This window comes from Sturnus vulgaris, chromosome 15 (assembly GCF_052056855.1).
Source record: "Sturnus vulgaris isolate bStuVul1 chromosome 15, bStuVul1.hap1, whole genome shotgun sequence".
NCBI lineage: Eukaryota > Metazoa > Chordata > Aves > Passeriformes > Sturnidae > Sturnus > Sturnus vulgaris.
This window is the reverse complement of record NC_142257.1, coordinates 3421227-3443793: the sequence shown is the minus strand read 5'-3', so window position 1 is coordinate 3443793 and position 22567 is coordinate 3421227. Positions and strand designations below refer to the sequence as shown.

The 22567-nt window shown below is 50.9% G+C and overlaps 3 protein-coding genes across 6 annotated transcripts in view; 2 read left to right on the top strand and 1 right to left on the bottom strand.

The window, feature by feature from the left end:
• Positions 1–17919, top strand: part of NSD1 (nuclear receptor binding SET domain protein 1) — a 59751-nt gene extending 41832 nt beyond the window's left edge. For 3 of the 4 annotated variants that reach the window (XM_088173935.1, XM_014875924.2, XM_088173934.1), the window contains exons 18-22: positions 1193–1309; positions 2482–2623; positions 3037–3143; positions 6226–6430; positions 9182–17919. In XM_088173935.1, coding sequence (XP_088030061.1) covers positions 1193–1309; positions 2482–2623; positions 3037–3143; positions 6226–6430; positions 9182–11511 — 2901 coding nt within the window. In that variant the 3' untranslated portion in view covers positions 11512–17919. The remainder of the gene's footprint in view (positions 1–1192; positions 1310–2481; positions 2624–3036; positions 3144–6225; positions 6431–9181) is intronic. The other variant, XM_088173933.1, reaches the window with a different exon arrangement.
• On the bottom strand, positions 17092–20845 carry RAB24 (RAB24, member RAS oncogene family). The gene is made up of 8 exons (XM_014875925.2): positions 20522–20845; positions 20063–20131; positions 19870–19948; positions 19676–19743; positions 19477–19576; positions 19063–19113; positions 18900–18962; positions 17092–18407 (listed from the first exon to the last, which is right to left on the bottom strand). The coding sequence occupies exons 1-8, from the start codon at positions 20828–20830 to the stop codon at positions 18343–18345; spliced, it is 804 nt and encodes a 267-aa protein (XP_014731411.2). The 5' UTR covers positions 20831–20845; the 3' UTR covers positions 17092–18342.
• Positions 20773–22553, top strand: PRELID1 (PRELI domain containing 1). The gene is made up of 5 exons (XM_014876040.2): positions 20773–20920; positions 21192–21417; positions 21495–21608; positions 21808–21886; positions 22279–22553. The coding sequence occupies exons 1-5, from the start codon at positions 20829–20831 to the stop codon at positions 22413–22415; spliced, it is 648 nt and encodes a 215-aa protein (XP_014731526.1). The 5' UTR covers positions 20773–20828; the 3' UTR covers positions 22416–22553.
• Positions 22554–22567: the final 14 nt, after the last annotated feature.

Below are 22567 nucleotides of genomic sequence, written 5' to 3'. Positions count from 1 at the left end.
AAAAAATTGATTGATTTAATTTTTAGTCTTGACAAGAGTGTTTTGGCTCATCTGATCGAGAAAATTATTTGCATGTTCATGTCCCACAGCGTAAGAAAGGTGATTGCTTGGTCAGACTGCTTTTAAGAACAATAGAACTGTGCTCAGGATTACCAGATGGGGAACAGTGATTATCCCTCCCCCCCATTCTTGACTAGCCAGGCTTATCCAGCATGAGAATCTTGTGTCAGAAACAGAAATCAGGGCTTGGGTCTTAAAAAAGGGCAGTGTCTTGGACAATAATAACAGTGCCTGTTATTACTGCTGAAACTGATTATCTCCACCTAAAACACTTGTATGTATTATTTAAATACAAAGAAGAGTAGTTCTTTGGACACACATCTGTGCTGAACGAAGAAGGAGGAATGTTAAATCCTAAAGAACCCCAAAACTAATAAAGGATGAAGTGAAAGAGAAGACTGTTAGCATAGTAGGAAAAGAATGTCTGAAAAAGGGATAGGGATGACATGTTAAGAGGGAGGCCGTGATAGAAGAGGCAAAATGTGAGTCTGTCCTGTTGAAAACTTTGCTGCCTGCTGTGCCATAAGTTATAGGATGTTTCTGCCATTCCATGTTGTTTGACTTTCTGCTTGTTTCACTTTCAGCAGACAATCTGGAAACAGAAACACTCAGTTATTTAGTGGGGGGACCTGTTAGCCCCACTGGAGCAGAGCTGGGGTTCTCTTTAATGGCTGGAGTATGGTCTCTGCAGTACTTCACCACAGGAGAACTCCATGGATTCACTGCAGGAGCAGGTGCCCCAGGTGCATCCTGCTGCTCCATGTGGTTGGTCCCCAAAGGGATATTGTTTTCAGCTGGAATGCAATTAGGGCAGTGCTTTGAGCTTTGCAGCAAAGTGCTGTTCTTGTGGTTAACTTCTGTGCTGTCCCTCGATGCTAATTCTTTCTTTGGCACAAAGCATAACCTGATGGTCACAGTTGTTTATTTAATTTATTTTGAGTTATTTGAGCATGTGAAATAGGTGTATGGTTCAGGGCTCTTGGTGAAGGTTGTAGGTCAGGCTGGCTGCAAAGCACAGGGAGAGATTTTTTAGGAAGGAAACAGGAGCTAAGTTCTAGCACAAAGGTGGATGTCCCTCCATCCTGCAGATAATTTGTCTTGTCTTATCAGCTTGTTGTTTTCTGTCTGGCAGGGTGAATTTGTTAATGAGTATGTTGGGGAGCTAATTGACGAGGAGGAGTGCCGAGCCCGAATCCGCTATGCTCAGGAGCACGACATTACCAATTTCTACATGTTGACACTGGATAAGGTATGTGCAAGGCATCTCTTGCCAGAGTCCTAAACAGAAGTAAAAAGATGGGAAGGAAGGCATGATACTCCATCTAGTAAAAAGGTGCTAAGCATTGCTGATGAGCCGGTCTGCATTTCCTCTGAAATGACTAAATGAATTAATATGTAGTAGAGGAGCTTCAGGTTGGATTTCAGGGTTAGGAGGAAAGTCTGAACAGATATTGCCTGAGTTTATTCAAAAGAGGTGAGGACAGTTGTCTGAGGACCTTCTTCAGCATAAGAGGCTGAATTTGAGAACACTGGGATCCTTCCTAGCAGCTGAACCTTGGAGAGCTCAGAACGGGGCTGGTGTGTGCCAGAAGAGGCATCAGCCCTCAGACATGTAAGTTACAGGCACAGCAAGACCTTAATCTAAGTTCAGATCTCAGGTCTTGCTGCTCTCAGTAGAGTGATGTATTTAGTTACACCCATAGGCTCCCCAGTGGGTCCTGCAGGGCAGGTTGTTGCTATGAGCTCCTGATTTTCAGAGGTTTAAGTGGTTTTGTCAGCTGCTTACCACACTTTGTCACTCAACCATGGAAAGATGAGAAGGAAACAATGAAAGCAGACATGAGGAGGAAGCTGTCGAGTGTGGGACAGAGTAACAGTGATAACAGGATAACAGTGACTGCTTTATATCTTTCCCGTCATCCTGCTGCAAGTTCACACTGACCATATCTTGTTCTCCTTGTCTGGCTGATGGGGCAGACCCAAGTGTTAATATCTCCCTCATTACTACAAAAGCAAATCTCAGTTGCAGCTTCCCTCTCCTCTCAGCCCTGTAACAAGCTATGCACCAGTGTTCCTCAGCTTACACATTCTTCCTGTTTTCCTTCTACACACTGCCACGGAAGAAATAGGAACTGCTATTTTGATTTTAAGCAGAAGTTGGGGCCTGGAACCGCTGTCTTGGAAGCGTGTGGAGTGGTGTTTATCCAGTACTGATGCCACAGGGAGACCTTGTTTCCCAGAAAGCAGCAGTGTCCTGGCTGTTTGGGAGCCCTGTGTCTTTGAGGAGAAGGATGATGTGCCGGAGGCTGTATTGCCATGTGATTTACCAGCACTGGCCAGAGGCTTCAGAGCTGTTTGATTGCAGTTGATGAGAGCTGATTGAAATGTTATTTTCTGGGTTTTGTTTTTTTGCAATTCCAGGACCGAATCATTGATGCTGGGCCAAAGGGCAACTATGCTCGGTTCATGAATCATTGCTGCCAGCCCAACTGTGAGACTCAGAAATGGTGTGTGAATGGTGACACTCGGGTTGGGCTCTTCGCACTTGTAAATATCAAAGCTGGTAAGGAACTCACTGTCAATGCCTGCAGTAGCCTCGAGGGTTCTGTAGGGAAAAGGGAGGGTTTGTAGCTCCCTGGAACGGGATTTAATTTTTATTTTCATACGGGTATTCATGAGGCTTAACAGCAGCACTAGAAATGAAACACACACAGCCATGGTATCATAGGGGCTTGATACAGGGCCCTGCTACAGGATCAATGCCCTTTTTAGCTGTGAAATGGGGTAGGGGTGAGGGGTTGAACTGAATTTTCAATCTACACAAATCTGTGGGGAGATTAATAGTTTGGAGTCCTCGTGTAGTGGTGGCAGTCATTTGTGACATTATATTTAAAAAGTGCTTTTACTTCAGTAGTAAAACATTCCACTCTGTAATTCATTAACAACTTGCTTGGTTTTGATCTGCTTTTGTGCCAGGGACTGAGCTGACTTTCAACTACAATCTGGAGTGTTTGGGAAATGGAAAGACCGTTTGTAAATGTGGTGCCCCAAACTGCAGTGGCTTCCTAGGAGTAAGGCCGAAGGTATGATGCATCCTTTTGTTCTTCCTAATCACCTCTTTGCATAGATGTGTATCATTGATTGGTTGCAGAGGTTTCAGGTTGAAGAGATCATTTCAGTGTGCCCATGGGACCAGTGCTTGAAATGAGTTAAATATTCGAGTTTTCATTCTGAGAGAGCAAATCTTAGTCTTCAGTTATCAGAGTTGCTATAAATAATGACAGGAAGTTTTATTTTACACTGGAAAAATAAAAGAAAGAGGGGTTTTTGTGGGGTTTTTTAAAAAAATTTTCTACTTCTTATCATGGCAATTTCCATAGCACTAGAGGAGCAAAGGACAGGCATGGGAAAGACTTAATCAGATAATCAAGAAAATACAACTCAGCCCAAAAGTAAAAGCTTGAGTAAATAGTGAGCATGCATCAAAGGCCAGCAAACACATTCCTTCACACTGATGTTGCTTTAGAGCCAGAAGGCTGCTACCTCACCATCTAGTCTAAGTAAAATTCTTGGTTTTATTCTGGTTTTAATGAAGTGACTGATTTTTACGCATCAGACAGACATAAGAAATTTGCCATATCTGTAGTAGAAAGACCGCCAGTTTTTAGAACTCACTGACTTTTTGCGGGCTTCGATCTGTAACTAATGTTGCAGTAACAGGAATTGATTTCAATTACCTCCTTGTGTGAGCTGGTTCTCACTGGGAAAAGGAAATAACAGAAGCAGTTGGCCGAGTTCCCAGCTGTCACCCGCTAAATCTATGTTTCAGCTGTTGGTTTGTTACAAGTGCTTCACCAAATCAGTCTGTAATCCCTCTGCTCTGGCATGTGGATCCTGCCGTGCCCACAGTTAAGGGTTAAAAATCTCCAGCAGCACAGTTGTTAAGCCCCATATAGGGAAGGTTTTATGAATTCTCCAGAGATTAGTTCTTGAGAAAAATTAATTTATAAAAATAAAAAATGGATGTCTTCAGAAGCTGACAGATGACGGGGGTTGTACATCTGATGTATTTAGTTCTTTTTCGGGTTGCAATTTAAAGTTCAATTGATTTTGTTCTGCCCCTGTGTTATACATGGTTTGACTGTAATTTTTGCCTTGAAATTGCAGATTGTACGATGGAAATCAGAAAAAGGTGCCCTTTAGTTGGCATTCATATTCCATTGTGATATCTGAGGCGACTCATTCCATCTTGATGAGATGGGCTAAGAAACAATCCCGAGAAAACAGTACCTTCGGGTGGTTTTTTTAAAAAATTTCTTCTCACAGTAGATGCATTTTTAAGCTTCCTGAAGATACAGCAAGACAAAACTGATTATACTCAAGTTCACTCTTAAAAGTGCCTTCTAACTGGGAGTGTGGAAGAATGTTTGGGAGTCTATTGTACTGCAGGGAGCAAGTGGGAATCGCTTAGTCCAGCTGTTAGACCTCTCTTAGACATTCAAATTAGCTGTGAAGGGATTTTCTTGTTCTCTGTGTAATTAGATGGCCAAGGAAGTAGGCGCAGAAAATCAGTGGCATAGTTTAGATGCAGGCATTTCAGTGCCTGCATTTTCAGTGATAAGAAAGGCCTGGCTTGTCCCCATTGTCAGGGGGAATGATGGAATGAAAGCAGAAACATCCACATGTGAAGGGGAAGGAAACAATCAAGGGATGTAACTCCTTGGTGACAGGAAAGCTGGATAGCCAACTGCAGTGTTCTGAAATTGTAGATCTGGAGACCAAGGTTTTTAAATGCTTCGGTGATGAAAATATTATGCTCTATTTTTATGCAGAATAAAGGATGTGAAAATTGCTTCGTAGGCATTGTCTCAGCACACAGAGATGTCCTGCACGGAGAATGCATACTTGAACACAAAGAGATGTAGAAGATGGCACAGAATTTAGCTCATATCTCCTTAGATAAACTAAACTGATGGTGCTTTGATAAGGTCAGGACTGGGGGCAAGAAACATCTTCTTTGTGGAACTGAGTGTTCAACACAATGGGAGACTCAGCCTGGCTTGGAGGGGGAGTTGGAAAAGCAGGGTTAGAGGAAGCCCTAGGCCAGAGAAGAGAGCACTCGAACCATTTAGTTGTCTGTCCTGGGTCCAGTTGTAGTTCCTTCACTATACAGATAATTTACTGTACTGATGACACAGAGTTCCGTTGTCATTGGCATGGGAGAGTGAGAGGATGGGGCAGTTGCAAAGGAATAACTGAGTGTGGGGAAACAGAGATTGGATATTCCACAGTACACATTTGGAGAGGTTAACAGCAGGAACAAATCCACGATGAGAAGGTCATGACCGGTCAATTGTGGTGGAGAAGGAGCCACTGTGCAGGACTGAGCTGTGGTGTGACACAGCTGTAGAAAAGGCAAATGGGGGCAGTGCTTTGGGGGAATTTTGTGATCTTTTGGCTAAGTGTTGATGTCTCTGTACACTCCCTGTGAGGCGTTATCTGAGGTAGCATGTGTAATTCTGTAACTTTCGTTTGGGATAAAATAAGGGCAGAGAAAAGCCACTGGGGACACTGAGTGTGCAGACTGTGAAAGTTTCAGTTTGCAAGCAGGAGAGTGTGTCCCAGAGGTTTCTTCAGGGAGCTAGAAAAGCTTCAAATGTTGAACTTGATGGGTATTGGAGGTCTTTTCCAACCAAACAATCCAAAGATTTTGTGATTCTGATGCGAAAGAGCAGCACTAACACAAGAACAAATAGGTCTAAACTAATGACAGATAAATTCAGACTGAAAATGGAGAGGGAAGTGATGAATGAAAAAGTCCAGGAAGGCCCTGGATAGATTCCTCACGAGTCGTGTGCCAGGAGACCTGACTGCTTTGACCTGAAGAGTCTGTGAGAGGCGGCAGGAGCTCAGTGACACCAGGCAGCCCCAGCTCCTCATTCTGTTGTTGCTAGTTGTATAAATTCCATGTTGAGACAAGCTTTGCTGCAGGACTTCCAGGCTCTTTCAAAACAACTAGGAGCTATTTGCTGTAGTAAATTAGTTGCCAATTAGCACTAGAGATGCTGCACAGGTGTAGCTGGCAGTGGGATTTTTATTTGGAGCAGGAAGGGAGCAGGTGGATGGAGCAGAGCCGTGCATTAACCCCCATTGTTTCACCCACAGAGCCAGCCCAGCCTCAGCGAGGAGAAGTCCAAGAAGCTCAAGAGGCGGCCGCAGATGAAGCGCAGGTCACAGGCAGAGGTGATGAAGGAGCGGGAGGACGAGTGTTTCAGCTGTGGAGATGGAGGGCAGCTGGTCTCTTGTAAGAAGTCAGGCTGCCCCAAGGTGTACCATGCTGACTGTCTCAACCTGACCAAGAGACCTGCAGGTCAGTGCTATGCACAGCTGGGCTCTGCTTGGGTCACAGTGTTGGCTCTGGGTGTCCTGGGTGCTGCTCATGACCTTGCACTCTATTCACAGCATCTTAACATTTAGAGAAATCTTTCTCCCTTGAACAAACCTTGTTGCCCAAACAACCCAGCCTTGGTTTGCACCCCACTGTGACTGCAAAAAGATGAACTAATTGTTGAAGGTGAAGCTGGTCCTTGCCTGAGATGGTTGTTGTGAACTGACCCCATTCTTGGGGCCTGGCAGAGTATAATCGCAACTGAGGTATTGGTTATCACACTGGCTGTTTTCCCAAAGTTGAAGACAGTTGTGAGTTGAATGGTGAGGAGAAACACTGCTGGAAAGTAGGAGTTAGAAAACAATCTCTTAAATGTCTGAATAGCCATTAGTTCATGTATAAGAGAACAGTACCAAAGCTTATTCTAGTTTGTGGTGAAATGAGGGCAAAAATTTGAAATTAAAAAAAACTCAAAAAGTACAGTCCAACCTCTTCCCCTGCTTTCCATTTGCAAAGTTTCTCCTAAAAACTTGACTTTAAACCACAAAGGATTGCCAGCTCTGATACACATTTTTTTACATAGTGGAGGATTGTTGTCTCAGTCCTTTTCCGGCTTATACAAACATAGCCTCAAGTTTTTATTTTTGATCTACTCTGGACTGTGTCCCACTTGCCTACACATTTTTTTAAAACTGGAAAGAAGTATTTTAACAGCATTGCAGCCGAGGCCTTGATTACTCTGACAGAAGAGAATAATTATATTTTGTTCTTTACATAAAATTTCTTTTGAAATTATGTTTTACTTGTTTTACAAAAATATCTTATATTGATGCGATGTTTATGGTTTGATTTATCCTTCTTGAGTTTTCATTTTGATCCTTTTCTCTTACTTATTTCTTCTTCCTGTGATCCTGTTTTGCACCTGTCTTTATTTAATTACACCTTGTTGGTGCAAGAGCATTTGTCCAGTTCAAATTCTGAGCCTGTCCAACTGGATTTTTGCAGTCCCTTACAGGCTCGATGTTATCTACCTGTATCTGTAAGAGTATTTGCTGTTCTGCTTTCAGAAATTTAAATTACTGTATGCATTAAAATATACTTCTGAAAGATGTAATTTGAAATGCCTCCTCAGTTTGCCACAAGACCGTTAATAACGGGTTTTTGAGAATGATTTTCACTCAGTTGTAGCATTTTTACTCTTTTCACACATAGGCAGTGATTTTCATAGCTTGCTCCTCAGAGTATCATTCAGGACATGAAAGGTTCAGCACTTTCTACTTCAGATGTTTCTTCTGCCATGGGCATTACTGTCAAGTAATTGGAATTTCCTGCTTGTTTCCATGTTTGCTAATTGTGTGATCTTACTTCCAAGAGCTCTGGGTTGCCCCTGGAGAGGGTGCTTATTTATTGGACCTTTTTACCCTGTCAAAGACTATTACAGTGGTTTGATAGGATTTATCCTTCCTGCAACAAATTAGCAGGTTTTTACTTATTTCATTTTCCATCTGTACAAATGACCTCTATAAGGATGGTCCCAGGGTCTTTGCAGTGGCCTAGTGTTGTGTGGCTCTCTGGGATGCTGCTGGTGCAGGGGGGACAGTGACAGCCTAAGCTGCAGCACTGTGAGCCAGGAGCAGGGGAGACCATGGGAAGTGTTAAACATCCTCACTTGGAAAAAAATGCCTAAAAATTGGAAAAGACACAGAAGAGCAGTGTGCATATTTTGAGACTGGAACAGAAGCCTTGGACTGGCTTCAAAGCAGGGGAAAAACTTACTTCATGTTGCCTTCAATCCCAGGGGAAAAGCAGCGTGAGAGAGGGGAGTGGAGAGCTGCTGTTGCACAAGTCCAGGGAGCAGTGCCCACAGCTGCTCAGTGCTGTGCTGCAGGAACATCCTCCCCGGAAAGGAGCTGGTAGCCACAGCCACAGGTCTGTGGAGTTCAGTGTGTGCCTGGTTGTGTCCATCAACTGGAAGCATTTGGTAGAGCCAGCCACAGCGTTGGCTGAGGGAGCAGCAGGCTGAGCAAGGGAGGTCATCTACAAGTGAGACAAGCAGCAATCTCTGAAGTGTAGTGTTGTGTTTTGCTGGTGGTATTGGTACTGATGGTACCAATTTTTGCTACTGATACAAATATTGCTACTGATTGGTAGGTTTGCTGTGAAGATGGAGCTGCTGGGGGAGCGGCTTTGTTTTATCGTGGCCATACATGGACAGAAGTTAAGGATGTGCCTTTGGGTTCAGAGACAATAGAAACTTTGCCCTTGTGATCACTGCTCTCTCACTTCTTCTTTCTAAAAAACAGGAAGGGAGGTTCTTGACCCAGAATTAAAGGATTAATTAGACGTGTTTGCTTAACAAACATGTCCTTTGGGTGTTGTGCACAGATAACCACTGCTGCTTTCTGTGAAAATCAGAGCAACAGAGATGTGCAAGCTAGGGATGTCTGCTCCTCTCTAGACTCCTCTGTTGGTTAGTGCTGTGCAGGAGCCAGATGGGCATTTGGTCTGAGCTAATGTGGCTTATGTTTGTCATGATTATTCTTGCCCTTGCTGCTTCTGAGAATGCAGATTGATGTTAACTGCCTGTCAAACTAAGGCAGAAACTGAAGAGGACATGTAGAATTGTATGTGGATATTACAGGAGTGTTCTCACTTTCCCCTGAACTCCCTTTGCAGCAGGTCTTTGTCTCTTGCCCTTGTCCTACTCTTAAGGTGTGTCTTTTTTCCATGCAGGAAAGTGGGAATGCCCGTGGCACCAGTGTGATGTGTGTGGTAAGGAAGCAGCTTCATTCTGTGAGATGTGCCCCAGGTCCTTCTGCAAGCAGCACCGGGAAGGAATGCTCTTCATTTCCAAGCTGGATGGACGATTATGCTGTACAGAGCACGATCCCTGTGGGCCTCACCCTCTAGAGCCAGGAGAAATTCGTGAGTATGCGCCTCCCATAGAAGGCCTGACTAATGGTGAGGACACTCAGCCACCAGAGCAGCTGCCTGCAGACACAGAGGCAGACACAGACCTGAGTGTTCAGCCCCTGGACAGCCTACCTCAGTCTGTGGCCCTCAGACTGCAGTCACCAGAAAAACCCCCTGCTACCCTAGCGCTGAGGCTGCCTTCTTCAGACAAGCCCCCCACCACCCTTGCCCTGAGGTTGCAGCCATCAAACAAGCCCCCCACCACCCTGGCCCTCAGGCTACCTTCACCAGACAAACCACCTGCCACCCTGGCTCTGAGACTGCCACCGTCAAATAAACCCCCCGCCACCTTGTCACTGAGGCTGAAGCCATCCAACAAACCTTCCACCACCCTCTCGCTCCGGCTTCAGCCTTCAGACAAACCTCCCACCACCCTGTCGCTTCGCCTGCAGCCATCAGACAAACCCCAGGCTGCCCTGTCCCTCAGGCTGCAGTCAGAGAAGCAGCCCATCATTGTAGCACTGCGGCCTCAGCAATCTGACAAACCTCCCAGCAACGCGGTGCTCTGGCCACTGGACGAGTCCTCCAGTGACGCCTCACAGCCTCAGCTGCCGAGCAAATCTCCTCCGGGATCACCGCAGTCCCCGTTGGATGAGTCACTTGTTACTGCTGGTGACCTGCAGCTCCAGCTGTCAGATGAGACTCCTGATGCCCCCGAGGTTTTGGAGTTATCGGACAAGTCCCTCATTGACAGCAGGGCCCAGCAGCCCGAGCTGCTGGATGAGTTCCCCATGAAATGCCTGCATCCTCCGCTGTCTGACAGACTCCTCGCCACGGTGGGGATGCTGCAGTCCCAGCCGGAGGATGAGCCTCCTGAGGCTGATCAGCTCCAGCCGCTGGATGACTCCTCTGCCCAGAGTCCAGAGCCACAGGCTGTGGAAGAGGCTTCCAGCTCTGTGGCGCCACAGGTCCCAGAGCTGGAGATGGCTTCCAGTCCTGAGGTGCTGTGGTCTGTTTCCGTTGAAAAAGTCCCAGACTCCCCAGTGTCACGGATCCTGCCCTCAGAGAAGGCTCCTGGATCAGCAGTACTACAATCCCTGCCTCTAGAAAAGGCTTCCTTCTCCGGGGCAGTGCAGGTCCCAGACACAGAGAAGTCTCCCAGCTCTGAGTCACCCCATCCCCTGCCTCCAGAGAAGGCTGCTGGTTCGGGTATGCCTCAGATCCTGCCCACAGAGAAGGCTCCCAGCTTGGGGTGTCTGTGGCCCCTGTCTCCAGAGAAGGCCCCTGGCTCCCGGTCACCACATGTCCTGCCCACGGAGAAGGGTTTCAGCTCAGAGGCCCTTCAGATCCCGCTCACACAGAAGTCTCTCTCCCCTGGGGTGCTACGACCCCTTCCTCCAGAGAAGGCTGCTGACTCCGGGGCCCAGCGGGTTCTTCCTTTGGAAAAGCCTCTCAGCTCTGGAGTGTCTCGGCCTCTCACTCTTAAAGCCCCATGGCCTCAGGCGTCGGATAAGCTGGCTGCTGCTGTGGCTCCTCGGCCTCAAGCCTTGGACAAGCCTCTAGCTGCATCAGCTCCCAGGCTGCTGCTGTCGGAGAAGGCGCTGCGTCCTGTCGACCAGAATGCTCAGCTGAAGGAGAGAGGAGCCCCAGCTGTGGAGCTGAGTCCCCAGCAGAAAGAGAGGACCATGTTAGCTGAGGAACAAATCTCTTGGTCTGCTGGGAAGGCGGTGATGCACGTTGGACAAGTACCTTGGCCTACGGAGAAACTACAGACGCATGAGCAAAGCCACTGGTCCACCACAAAAGCCCTGACGCCTGCAGAGCAGCCTTCCAGGACAGCAGAGAAACTACCAGAGCCAACCCTTCAGCCCAGCTGGGAAGTGGCCTCAGCCCCCTCGGAGCAGACCCCGTGGACATCAGAGAGATTGTGTGCATTCGAGCAGACCCCTCGGCCAGCCAGGGAAGCGCCAGTGCCCCCGGAGCAGATGCAGTGGCTTGTCAAGAACATTCAGACAATTGATCAGATTGCTTGGCTGAGTGGAAAAATACAGACTCCTCGGGGGCAGGACCCTTTGCCTGAACAAAACACAGCGCTAGCCTGTAACCAGGATTCTGTCTGTCATGAGTTGGCTGACTCAGAGCCAAAGTGAGGTTGGTGAATATGGGAGGCAGGTTTCAGTCGTTTAATGTTTAGGGAGGGGGAATCTTTTGTTTTTTTTATTCACTTCCCTGAGCCCAGCCCCTAACCCATGCACATCCCATCCATATTCTCTTGTGACATGAGCAAGGACATTCTCTTAAATCTGAGTCTGGCCCATCCAAAGGGAGAGAGCATCCATGACCTTTTCCTCTTCCTTTTACAAATGGCAAAGCTGAAATAAAGAGTCCATTCTGGGTAAAAATCTCCAATTCCATTGAAATGGTCACATTACTGATCCAGCATGTTCAAGCTCCAGGTTTGATTCATAGGTGAGTTCCCAGGTACAGCCAGGGGCCTTGCTCTTGTTACTGCATTTAAAGAAAGTGGATCAGTCAGGCTGCCCTGGCACTGGAGATGTTTCAGGGATCACATGGTGAGCAGTTGGGTGAGTGTCCGTGCCAGACTCCAGAAACAGGAAAGGGATTTTATGTCACCTGCCCAGGTCTCTGTCCCTGCAGGGCGTTGCTTTATGAGGTTTGTCTGTGTGTTCACTGCGACATGCTGTGTGTGTGGTTTGCAAAAGGACAGGGATCATCTCCAGTGAGATGGGAGAGGAGCTCCTGCACTAACTCAGTGCAGTTTTCTCCAGCAATAGTCAGTATCCATTCAGGCTCCTTTTTTACAGAGCTGTGACTGGCCAGGTCCAAGAAGTGGGAAATCTGGAGGAGGTCAGGGAAAAGAGAGATCTTGGAAGAAGTCATCTGGCAGTTTTTTTCATTCTTGTGTCTTAATCCTTTAGCACAGGACACACGGAGTGTTTTCTTCCACTTGACAACGTAGTGACCCATAAAGCAGCAGTAGCGGAGCAGAGCAGAGTGGGTTCCTGGAGGTGCTGAGCACTACCCTGCCAGGAGGACAGTGCTCCCTTTCAAATTTCCATCCAGTCTCTTCTAGACCTCTGTTGTCAGCGTGAGCCAGCGAACTGAGCAATCCTTTCTCCCTTTGCCTCAGACGTGTTCAGAACGTGTTCCCATCACATCTGGTGTTGCCAGCAGCAAGCCAAGCCTGTCCCACTCACTGCACAGCGCAGAGGCAAGGGTGCCATAGCTGGATCGGGACCCATCTCAACACCTTCCCCTTGTGTAGTTTCTGGCTTAACTCTTCTTCAACCAAAGGAGACTTGAATTAACTGGACTGTGTTGGTGTGCATGTGTGTGCGCGCGTGTGCGTCCATCCAACTGAATTGTAGTTCTCACACTGGAACACAGCGGGCTCCAGCAGCTGGCTGGCTTTCTTTTTTCCTCTTCTTTTTACAGTGAAGGCAGTGTTAAGTACCTGGTGGTCATCAGGCTGGTGTCCAGACTAGGCCTGCTGAAAGCCGTTCACTCAAGCGTTGAGGCAGAAGTTGACTTGGCTGTGGTGCTCATGGGGCAGGCAGCAGAGTCCCAGGGACCTGCAGCATCTTGTGACCACCAGCACCCTCGCAGGCAGGACGAGGACAGACCTCCTTTGGTGGCACTGCCTGGCCTGGATAGGGTTGATGTCCTGCCAAGGAAACGCTGCTGCCCAGCTTTTTCCCACTCTCACAACACATTACCTCTGTAATTACCTGAACTCCACCGATCTGGGGCCGCTGCCTCAGATCTCCGTGCCGCCGCCAGACCCTTGCGCAGCTCCAGTGTGTGTATCCTTCTCCTTGCAGGCAGATCCGCAGGCCCCTCCCTAGGAAGGGAGAGTTCAGCCCCATGCTGACCTCCTTCCTTCAACATGGGAGCAGGTCCTTGTTCCCACCTGGCTTGCAAGTGCCTGCTGCTCCCAGAGCAGACAGTCATGAGCTTTGCAGTTTTCTATGAAGGGAGGCAGACACCTGTACCAAGACAAATCCCGATCCGTTCTTTCCTGATGTGTGCACCCCGAGACAACGTTCTGCTGTAAAGGCTGGGTGTGCTGGCCACAAGGGGACATTACCAGTGCTATGGTGCATCTCTTCTTTAGTCCAAATCATTTCAGATCCTTTGTAGAATAGCTCACGACTTGGAAAAGCTTTATGGCTTATGGAAACTTGTTTCATATTGTTTTTTTTCCGGGAAGACTGGCAGGTCAGTTCCTGCTTGCTGCTGAAACTAGGGAAATGCAAGCAGCTTGCATTCCTGCGTGACTCCTCCACAAAGGGAATCAGGACAACTCAGATCCATTGAGAGAGAAGATTACCTTAAGGGCATTCATTAAGGTTTTTAAACAAAAAAAAAAAAAAAAAAAAATATGACGTTCAGTATATTAAGTATTTATCATGTGTGAGAAGGAAAATAAATCTTGAATTTACATTTATAAGCCTTCCCATGAGCTGGACTTAGTCATGTAGATTGTGTAAGTAGGGTTTCCTCAGTGCCAGCACCCAGCTAGCTCCCGCTGTAACCAGAGAGGTCTCTGCACTGCTCTGTCCACCTCTGCTTCGCATTGTCACGTGTTAACTAGTTACTTGTTTCATGAAAAAATAAACTGTGAATATTTTTGGTGCAGGCTTTTTTAAATCTGTAAAATGGAGAAGTTCTCAGCGAATTCTCACAAGAGCAGGTTTGAAAAAAAATCACTTTTATAAATCGCGGGCTCACGTAGCAGGGTGAGGCTCACGGCAGCAGCCGCCGCCTTTCATGCCAGCAGGTGCTTACCCAAAAGCTTGTTTGGAACAGTGAACGTGGATTAAACCATTGCATGGCATTTCCCACAGCCTACTTTGTTGCAGCTACTGTACCCTATTTCTCTTCTTGTCTCCCTTTTCCACAAGTATACAGGTTTCTGGCTTGCTACCTTGTAGCTACTGTTGGAAAGTTGAGTTCAGCATAGCTAGGAGGCTGCTTGGCAAAACTGGTGTTGAGGAACATCGTTGAAGGAGGAAGCCAGGAAGCTGCACTTCCCTCTTTGTCCTCGTTGGAGCCCTGGGTGATACTGTCAGATCAGGAGGGCTTTTCAGAGGGACCAGTGGTGCTTTTGGAAGTCTCTAGGCTGTTTTGGGCCATGTAAACAAGGCCTGACCAGCTTGCAACCCTGCCCTTGTCCAGCCTGCCCTCATCAGGGAGCATGAGCTAGGGAACCGCTTCAGGCAGCAAAACCCTTGTGAAGAAAATGAGGACATTTTCTGTACTCAAGGTGACTCACTGTGGTGGTAGCTGGCAGCACTGCCTTGGAGGAGAGGGACATGTCTGTGTTGAAGCAGTTGGGTTTGTTTGCTGCCTTCAGAATTCAACCAGTTTGAATCACGGGGGATTTTAAAAGTACAAGATAGAAGCAAAGTAACCCATACCCCTGGCAGACTCTGTGGGAGAGACACTGCTGCAGCCTCGTGCTGGGCTCAGACCTGTGCAACAGCTCCATGCCAAGGCTGTGATGCTCTGTTGCTGTGTTGGAACGATCCAGTCATCCGGTCACTTAGTCCTGGGTTAGCCCTAATTGTACCCAAGGTGGGTGAGAGGTGACTCCTGTGTTGATTCACTGTTTTGGAGCACTGTAGAAGCAGAATCAAGGGTGTAATTATTTCTGTCTCTTCCCTGGTGTTCCACAATGGCTCACAAGAATTTTCCAGACTCATTCCTGATAGGCTCCCATTTCTGAAGGGGTTGTAGGCTCTGCTCCTATATGAACACTGCTGGTCAACATTCTTGCTGCCAGGATAACTGCTGCCCCTGCTCAGAGCGGTGGGCTGGGGTCAGCAGCCATTGTCCTCCACCTCACCATAGGACCCACTTCAGTGTTGGATTTCCACTGTGGGCAGGAGAGTCTCAGGTGCCCTTTGGTGACAGAAGAGCTCTGATGAGGGTAACAGCGTGTCAGGGCCTTGTGCCCCGTCGGTATGAGGGTTGCAGAGGAGGAGCCACCACAGGACCTGTGGGATGTGTGGGCAGGAGGGGAGGAGGCACAGGCCACCGTTCTGCGTGGCTTGTCCCATCTTCCCCAGTGCCCACTGTCAGCCAGGGCTCTGGTGAATCTAGCAGGAGAGTTATCACTGTAAGGAATAATCACCTCACCTACTTGCACGTCTCCAGATGCAAATTAGCCCATGGTAGCTTGCTTTATTGCTGTTCTCCAGTTAAACTTTTCCTATTTAACAAAAAAAGCTCCACAGGTACCAGAGTCACTTCAATACACAAAGCATCTGGGTGGTACCGTGGGAGCACGAGTTAATTCAGGGTTAAACCCCTGCAGGCAGAGGCTCTGAAGGTGTGGCTGGTGTTGAAATTTGAGAGATAAGAGATGGTTGAATGTAAAGGACATTAAAGAACTAAGGTGAGACAGTGCATTTGCTAGAAAAGCTTCAGCTTAGTTTCACAGAAAAGAAAGAAAAAGCAGCCCTAACCTTGATGCTCTTGGCAGTGTGTTAGCCCTGAGTATGCTGTGGGTGTGCCGTCTGGACACCACAGCCACTGTTGTTACAGGGCAGGGGGAGTTTGAGAAACCTCAGACGTTCAACACCTTCTGATTATTTTTAATTTCAGCCTTAACTTCTGATTTTGCTTGATGTTTGGAATAACCATAATTGTAACCTGCTTGTAATGTGCTTTGCCCTAAATTACTGATGAGGCTTTCGGCCTTTGCTGGCCAGTGATTGTTAAAGCAAAGTGGCAAATCGTGCAGCTACTCTGAAAGTGTGGGGAGATGCTGTGTTTGATCTCCCAGGCTTTGTCCGTGCTAATTACCCACCTTCCTGTGACAGTGATAACGCTGGTGGCAGCATTTGCAAGGGAGGCTGCTCCTCTTGCCGCAGCACAGCTGGGCTGATGGGTGCTTGGGGCTCCCAGGGCCTGTGACACGGGACACTGGAGCTTGAGGACTGCTCTGCCACTTGCCTGGCTTCAGCAGGAGTCTCACCTGTGGGGTAGCAGTGCCCTTGCTTAGCAAGAGATGGGAGAATGCAAGATTCCTGCTCCAGGTCCTACAAAAATGATGTAAACAAAGTTTGGTGCCGAGGGACAGGACAGATGGTGTGAGGTCGGGCTGGAGGAGCAGCAGTGATGGACAGTCCCTACAGCACTGAATCTACCTCCTAGGGAAATCTGAGAAATGGGTGTTGCTAGGCCTATTTCAAGGTAAAGTTTTAATCAAGTTTGCCCTTGGCAAAGCCCTTGGGCTATTGTGGTGCTATTGTAAACCGTTGGCAGCTTAGCACAGTAGGGCTGGACTCACACAGCTCCTGGCCCACAGGCTGAGGCTTCTTGGCCAGCTGATCCCATCCCCCTGGAGCTGGGGCCGGGCTTCAGCACCTGCGACTGAACCAGGACAAGGAGTGACTCGGTTCCTTAAGATTATGGTGGTTTTGAGACTCAAACCAGTGTGCCACTGAGCCCCGTGGGGAGCCGGTGGAGCCACGTGAAGCAAGCAGGCACCCGCTACTGCATGTTCTTTGTGTCCGTTTGGTACTGAGCTGGTTTCAGTTTTTGTTTCTTTTTCTGATGTTTCCGAGTTGTTGACTTCAAGGAACTGGGTTTTGTGTATTTTTTTAGACACTGGGAACTTGTTAAAAGGAAAAGCAGCAAGCACTGGGAGGCTCAAGGTGGAGTGTTGCTGGAGCTGAGGGTGGCCCCGGCGTGGGTGGGAGGTGAGATGTGTTGGGAGCGCAGGGAGTGGCTTTTCCCTGCAAGGGGCCATGGAAGCCTTTCAGCAGTGGCACTCCCAGCTCTGCATATCCATGGGGCCGAGCTCACTGCCCCACCAGCCTTCTCACCCTCGAGACACTGACCGTGTTGGGCACTGTGCCTCGCTTTTAATGCCCCCGCCACCCTCCTGCACTGTGTGCTCTTAGCTGGGGTTCTGGCTGCCAGCTAGCTGAGGGCCCTGGGGAAAAGTGGCTGCCCACTGCCCCTTCCTCACTGCCCAGGGACATGGGGGACACTCGTGGCAGCAGCATAAGTTGTGCTGGAGCCACGAGTGGAAGGTTTGCTTGTGGGAGGAACCTTGGTGTGAGCAGCCCTATGCTGCCTGCCTTCCCCTCTGAGGTCTGCTGCCCACAGGGTGGCAGCGAATGGGGGTCCCCCACAGGGTCCTGTTCTGCAGGCTCAGGTAGAGGGAAACCCATCAGGAGTCAAGGATCCCAGCCAAGGCAGAGGCCGGCGCCGGAGCCCTGCAGGGGGAACAAGGGGGTGCTCAGCCCTGGCCAGGAGTTGTCTGTCAGTTTTAAGAAGGAATGCCAGAGCAGGTGGGAGAAAACTACATATTTCCAGCATGTATATTATTTTTAGAAGAGGGAGAGGGGAGAGTCTTGGACCATTGATTACTTTCATTTTGCTCCCCTTAGACTGTTGGCTGTGTATGTGAAACTTATAATGAAAAGAGGGTTGCCCTGCCTAGGTGCTCCCAGAACATGTACTGTAATTCTTTGTATATAGAAGAAAAATTACTGTAAAGTAAAGTTTAACTTTACTCTCGATGTCCTCTTGTGGTTTGTGTTGCTGAGTGGGGGGAGGCAGGGAAGGGAGAGCCCTGACAGCCTCGCGCGCAGGGGTACGGCTCAGACCACAACGCGTTTTATTTACATTGTACACCTCGAGAGAAGACGCTTAAATAAATCTGCAAAGAATCAAGCATCTCTGAGAGAATAAATTACTGGCCACCGCTGGGCCACCACAGCTCCCACAAACGCCCCAGGTGGCAGGGAGGGGGTCCCCAGGATGACAGTCCATGATTCCCGGCACTGCACGGCAGCCCTATGCCGCTCTGTGTGCCAGAACAGTCTGTAGGCTGTGCTGCAGACAGGCCCAAACAGCTAAAACACAGCAGGTAAAAAAACAGAGGAGTCCAGCACGCACCAGCTGCCTGTCCGGCAGCAGCCATTCCCTTTTGGCACAGGGGCTCAGTGGTGGCAGCAGCTGTAGAAGTAGGGACTGTTCCTCTGGCCCAGGTTGACACCCTTGTCCTCTGGAAGAGAGCAGGAGTGGCAGGCTGCTGGCACTTCTATGCCACCAAAGCTGCTGGTCCACGTGTGGGCCCTGGCACCTCCCAGGCAGGTCCCCTGGGCAGGGTTTGGTGTCCCGTGGAGAAGTGGCAAGGTTCAGGGTTATGGCGCACAGCTCACGGGCATGGCATGGCCCAGCCCAGGGCGGGAGGCACAGCCAGGCTGAGCATGCCTGGGCAGGGCTCGTGCAGAGCTGAGCTAGTCCTTCAGCCCAGCAAGGCTCCTGGCTTCTGGCTGCCAAAGGCCGCCATGACCCAGCTGGGTGGATGTGCTAAGCCTGGCCTGAGCAGGCATGAGGATGCTGTGATGGAACTCAATCTCCAAGAGACAATCCCTGGCATGGAGCCACAGCAGCCCCAAGAGAAGCCCTGCCAGACCCCCAGAGCTCATGCTCTGCACCTTTCCTAGAGGCACATGAAAGGGTGCCTGGGGAAGGACAGGTCCTGCCTACTCACCTGTCATCACCTGGAAGGCGGAGAAGTTGACGTAGTCCTCGGCCACCTTTTGGAACAGCTCATCTAAGGAGAAAGGAGGCATGGCAGGTGTGGGTGCCCCCCTGCCAGGCAGAGCCCCCAGCCCTGCTCAGCCAGGACATGGCCCCAGCGGGGGGCTACTCACCCACATTCTGGCCCGTTTTACTGGAGGTCTCAAAGTGGTCTGCTTTGATCTCTGAAATGAGGGCCCAGGTTGGCACTTGCTGCAGGTGCAGCAGATATGGCCCCACGTGCTTGTCTGCCCCCAGAGTCACCCCTTGGGCACAGCTGCTGACAGCAGGCTGGCAGGGACCCAGGGCAGGGCTCCCAGCCCCTTGGCCCAGCTGGCCATGTGCCTGCCCATGTCAGGACATGCTGTGCCCAGGAAGGTCCCTGGCAGAGCCAGTGTCTTACCACACAGGGAGTCCTGGTGCCATTGGATCTGCTGTGGGCCCACGGCAAGGGCACAGCTCCTCGTGTGGATGCAGTAGCTCAATCCTCCCTCACTCCCCACCCACTCAATGCTCGTGAGCCCGGGAAGGGCCAGCACCAGCCGTACCGTCAGCATAGTCCTGCACATCGTGGAAGTCAACCCCCCTCTTTTTCCTGTCCTCCTCCAGCAGGTCGCTCTTGGTGCCACACAGGTAGATCCGGCAGCCCTGCGGCAGGAAAAGTGTTGGGAAGGGTCCCCAACACATCCCCACCAGCGGCGCCCTTTGTCTTGTGGCGAGGCTTCACAGCCCTCCGGCCCCCCGTACCTCCTCACAGTTCTGCAGCTCGTTCACCCAGAACTTGGCTCGCTGGAAACTGCCACTGTCAGTGAGATCTGGGGAGAGGAATCAGGGTCTGCTGACACTGCTGCTCAGTGCCCGACCCACCGGTGTCTCTACCACCCTGGCCCGGGACCTTTGCAGTCACCGCTTCTTCCCTTTCCCATTCTCCGTGCCCTTACCGTAGCAGACGACGGCAGCCCGCGCTCCCCGGTAGTAGATACGGCTCATGGCCTCATAGCGCTCCGAGCCCGCCGTGTCCTGGGGGCGACAGGGAAGCGCTCGGCAGATGACAGGGGTTGGAGGGTCACAGGGGTCCCTCAGCCATGGGGTGGACAGGGATGTCAGCGGGGCACCCCTCGCCTCTGCACTTACCCAGATGCCCAGGGTCACTGTCTGGTCCCCCACGGTCATCACCTTGGCCACAAAAGCGGCTCCGATCGTCTGGAAGCGAAGCAAGAGGAGTGGTGGGAACCGGCCTGGGGACGCGGGAACATCTGGCCTGGTAACACGGTGGAAACCGGCGCAGGGACACGGGGGGAATTCAACCCAGGGGATGCGGAAGGAGGGTGAGTAAACGAGCGGACCGACCCGCGGGCGAGGGACGGACGTGGTGGGTCCGGACACGGGGGGAACAACACGATGGGACGCCGTCCCAGAGACGTGCGTGGCAGCATCCCAGGAACACGGCGCGGAAACAAGGTGACCACGGGCAGGATTGCGGGGGTGACACGGGAGGGGTTCATGCCGGGGAGGCGAGGGAGACACGGGGGCGGCCATGCCGGGGACGCGCGGCAGCGGCGCGGGGCCGCGAGGTGCCGGTGTGTCACTCACGTTCTGGTAGGGCCCGGCGCGGAAGCGGCCATGGGCGCAACGCTCCACGAGGCTGCTCTTGCCCACCCCCTCCTGCCCCAGCAGCACCACCTTGGCGTCCACTCGCCTCCCGCTCATCCTCGCGCCGCCGCCGCCGCGGGGCGGGGCCGCAGCGGCTGGGGCGGGACCGGAAGCGGGAGGGGGTGGCCGGAAGCGGGAGAGGCGTGCCGGAAGTGCGCAGTGCGGGCGGAAGCGCGCGGCGGGGCGGGGTGGGGCGCGCGGGCCGCATGGCGGCCGCCCAGCAGGCGCGGGCCTGAGCGGCGGCCCCATGGGGAAATACTGCGCCAGCCTGAGCGTCCTCAAGGGGCCCTGGGACCAGGTGTTCGCCGCCTTCTGGCAGCGCTACCCCAACCCCTACAGGTGCGCCTAGGCCCTCCGCGACCCCCCCGCTCCCTTCCGCCATCCCGGTCTCACCTGGGATTGGTGCCACTCCCCATCCTCATCCCAGCCCTTTCCCCGGGGGTCCCGCGGGCTCCAGCCTTCGGGGATGGGTGTCCCGCACCACCAGAGCCCAGCGGGCAGTTGATTCTTGCCTCATTGCAGCCTCTTTAATCCTTCAGTTCCTGACGATTCCCTGCCCCGGGGGAGAGTTGGCGAGGAGTCGGGCTTGATGTTTTCTTCCCCGTTTTAGCAAACATGTCTTGACCGAAGACATTGTGCACCGGGAGGTGACGCCGGACCACAAGCTGCTCTCTCGGCGGCTCCTGACCAAGACCAACCGGATGCCGCGCTGGGCAGAGCGCTTCTTCCCAGCCAATGTCGCCCACTCCGTCTACATCCTGGAGGACTCAATCGTGGACCCCAAGAACCGAACCATGACCACATTCACCTGGAACATCAACCACGCTCGTCTCATGGTAGGTGCTGCTGCTGGGTGGGTGTGGGGGGTGGAGGGGACCCAGCAGTGCCCACAGGTGGGCTGTGCCTCGTGCAGGTGGTGGAGGAGCGCTGCGAGTACCGGGTGAACCCCGAGAACAGCAATTGGACCGAGGTCAAGCGGGAAGCCTGGGTATCTTCCAGCCTATTTGGCGTCTCGCGGGCCATCCAGGTGAGCTCAAGCAGTAAAGCTGCTGCTCGTCCCTGCTCTACCCTTTCTTTGTGTTGGCTTTTACATCCTTTCCCTTTGCTCCTCCACATCCTCATGAGCTCTTGAGGCACCCAGAACTATCACGGTGAAAGTCACTGGAACAAAGCCCCAGGAGCTGTGTGTGACAGGGCTCGCACCTTCACTGACTTTTCTCTTGCAGGAGTTTGGTCTGGCCAGGTTCAAAAGCAACGTGACCAAGAGCACTAAGGGATTTGAATACGTGCTAGCAAGAATGCAAGGTGGGCACCAAGGGCAGGCTGGGGCTGACCGGGACGGGTCTCTTGGAGTTAGAGGTCATACTGGGACCACTTCAGTCCACGGGCAGGTTGTGGCTTGAACTAATCTGGCTGTGAAATCCTCAGCCCTTTCCTTTGCCCTGTGGCACAGCCTGCTCTTCCTGAGTGGAACAGACCAGCAGTGATTGCAGGGCCGGGCAAGGGTGGAGTGCAGGCAGGAGGGGATGGAACATGGCAACAGTCACGTGCCTGTGGTTCCCCTTTGCAACGTGCCCTGACGTGCTGGGGTCAGGAACACCAGGCTCATCTTCCTTCCTCCCTGTGCGGGGAAGTGCCTCAGTGGCAGGGCCGGTCTAGCCGGCGCTCCTGTGGGGTTAATAGCTTCCATGTTGTAGGAGAAGCTCCATCCAAAACACTGGTGGAGACAGCCAAGGAAGCAACCGAGAAAGCCAAGGAAACAGCTCTGGCTGCTACGGAGAAAGCCAAGGACCTGGCAAGCAAGGCAGCCACCAAGAAGAAGCAGTATGTGTGAGGGGCCAGCTGCACCAGGACAGATAGGAGACTCCTTAGATTTTATATTTTTAAAGAAACTGTATAAGTCTGACAATCAGCTGCTGTTTGACCCTTTCTGAGATGTAATTATCATTAAAGAATCTACTCCCACCTCTGATATGGCTGAGGCTG

Excerpts from the sequence above, each read along its gene's own strand:
- PRELID1 (XM_014876040.2), top strand. The coding sequence starts at position 20,829 with ATGGGGAAATACTGCGCCAGCCTGAGCGTCCTCAAGGGGCCCTGGGAC. Across the intron at positions 20,921-21,191 it reads CGCTACCCCAACCCCTACAG|CAAACATGTCTTGACCGAAG; the intron begins GTGCGCCTAGGC and ends TCCCCGTTTTAG. Across the intron at positions 21,887-22,278 it reads CGTGCTAGCAAGAATGCAAG|GAGAAGCTCCATCCAAAACA; the intron begins GTGGGCACCAAG and ends TCCATGTTGTAG.
- RAB24 (XM_014875925.2), bottom strand. The coding sequence starts at position 20,830 with ATGGGGCCGCCGCTCAGGCCCGCGCCTGCTGGGCGGCCGCCATGCGGC. Across the intron at positions 19,949-20,062 it reads CAGTGACCCTGGGCATCTGG|GACACGGCGGGCTCGGAGCG; the intron begins GTAAGTGCAGAG and ends TGTCGCCCCCAG. Across the intron at positions 18,963-19,062 it reads TAAAACGGGCCAGAATGTGG|ATGAGCTGTTCCAAAAGGTG; the intron begins GTGAGTAGCCCC and ends CTTTCTCCTTAG.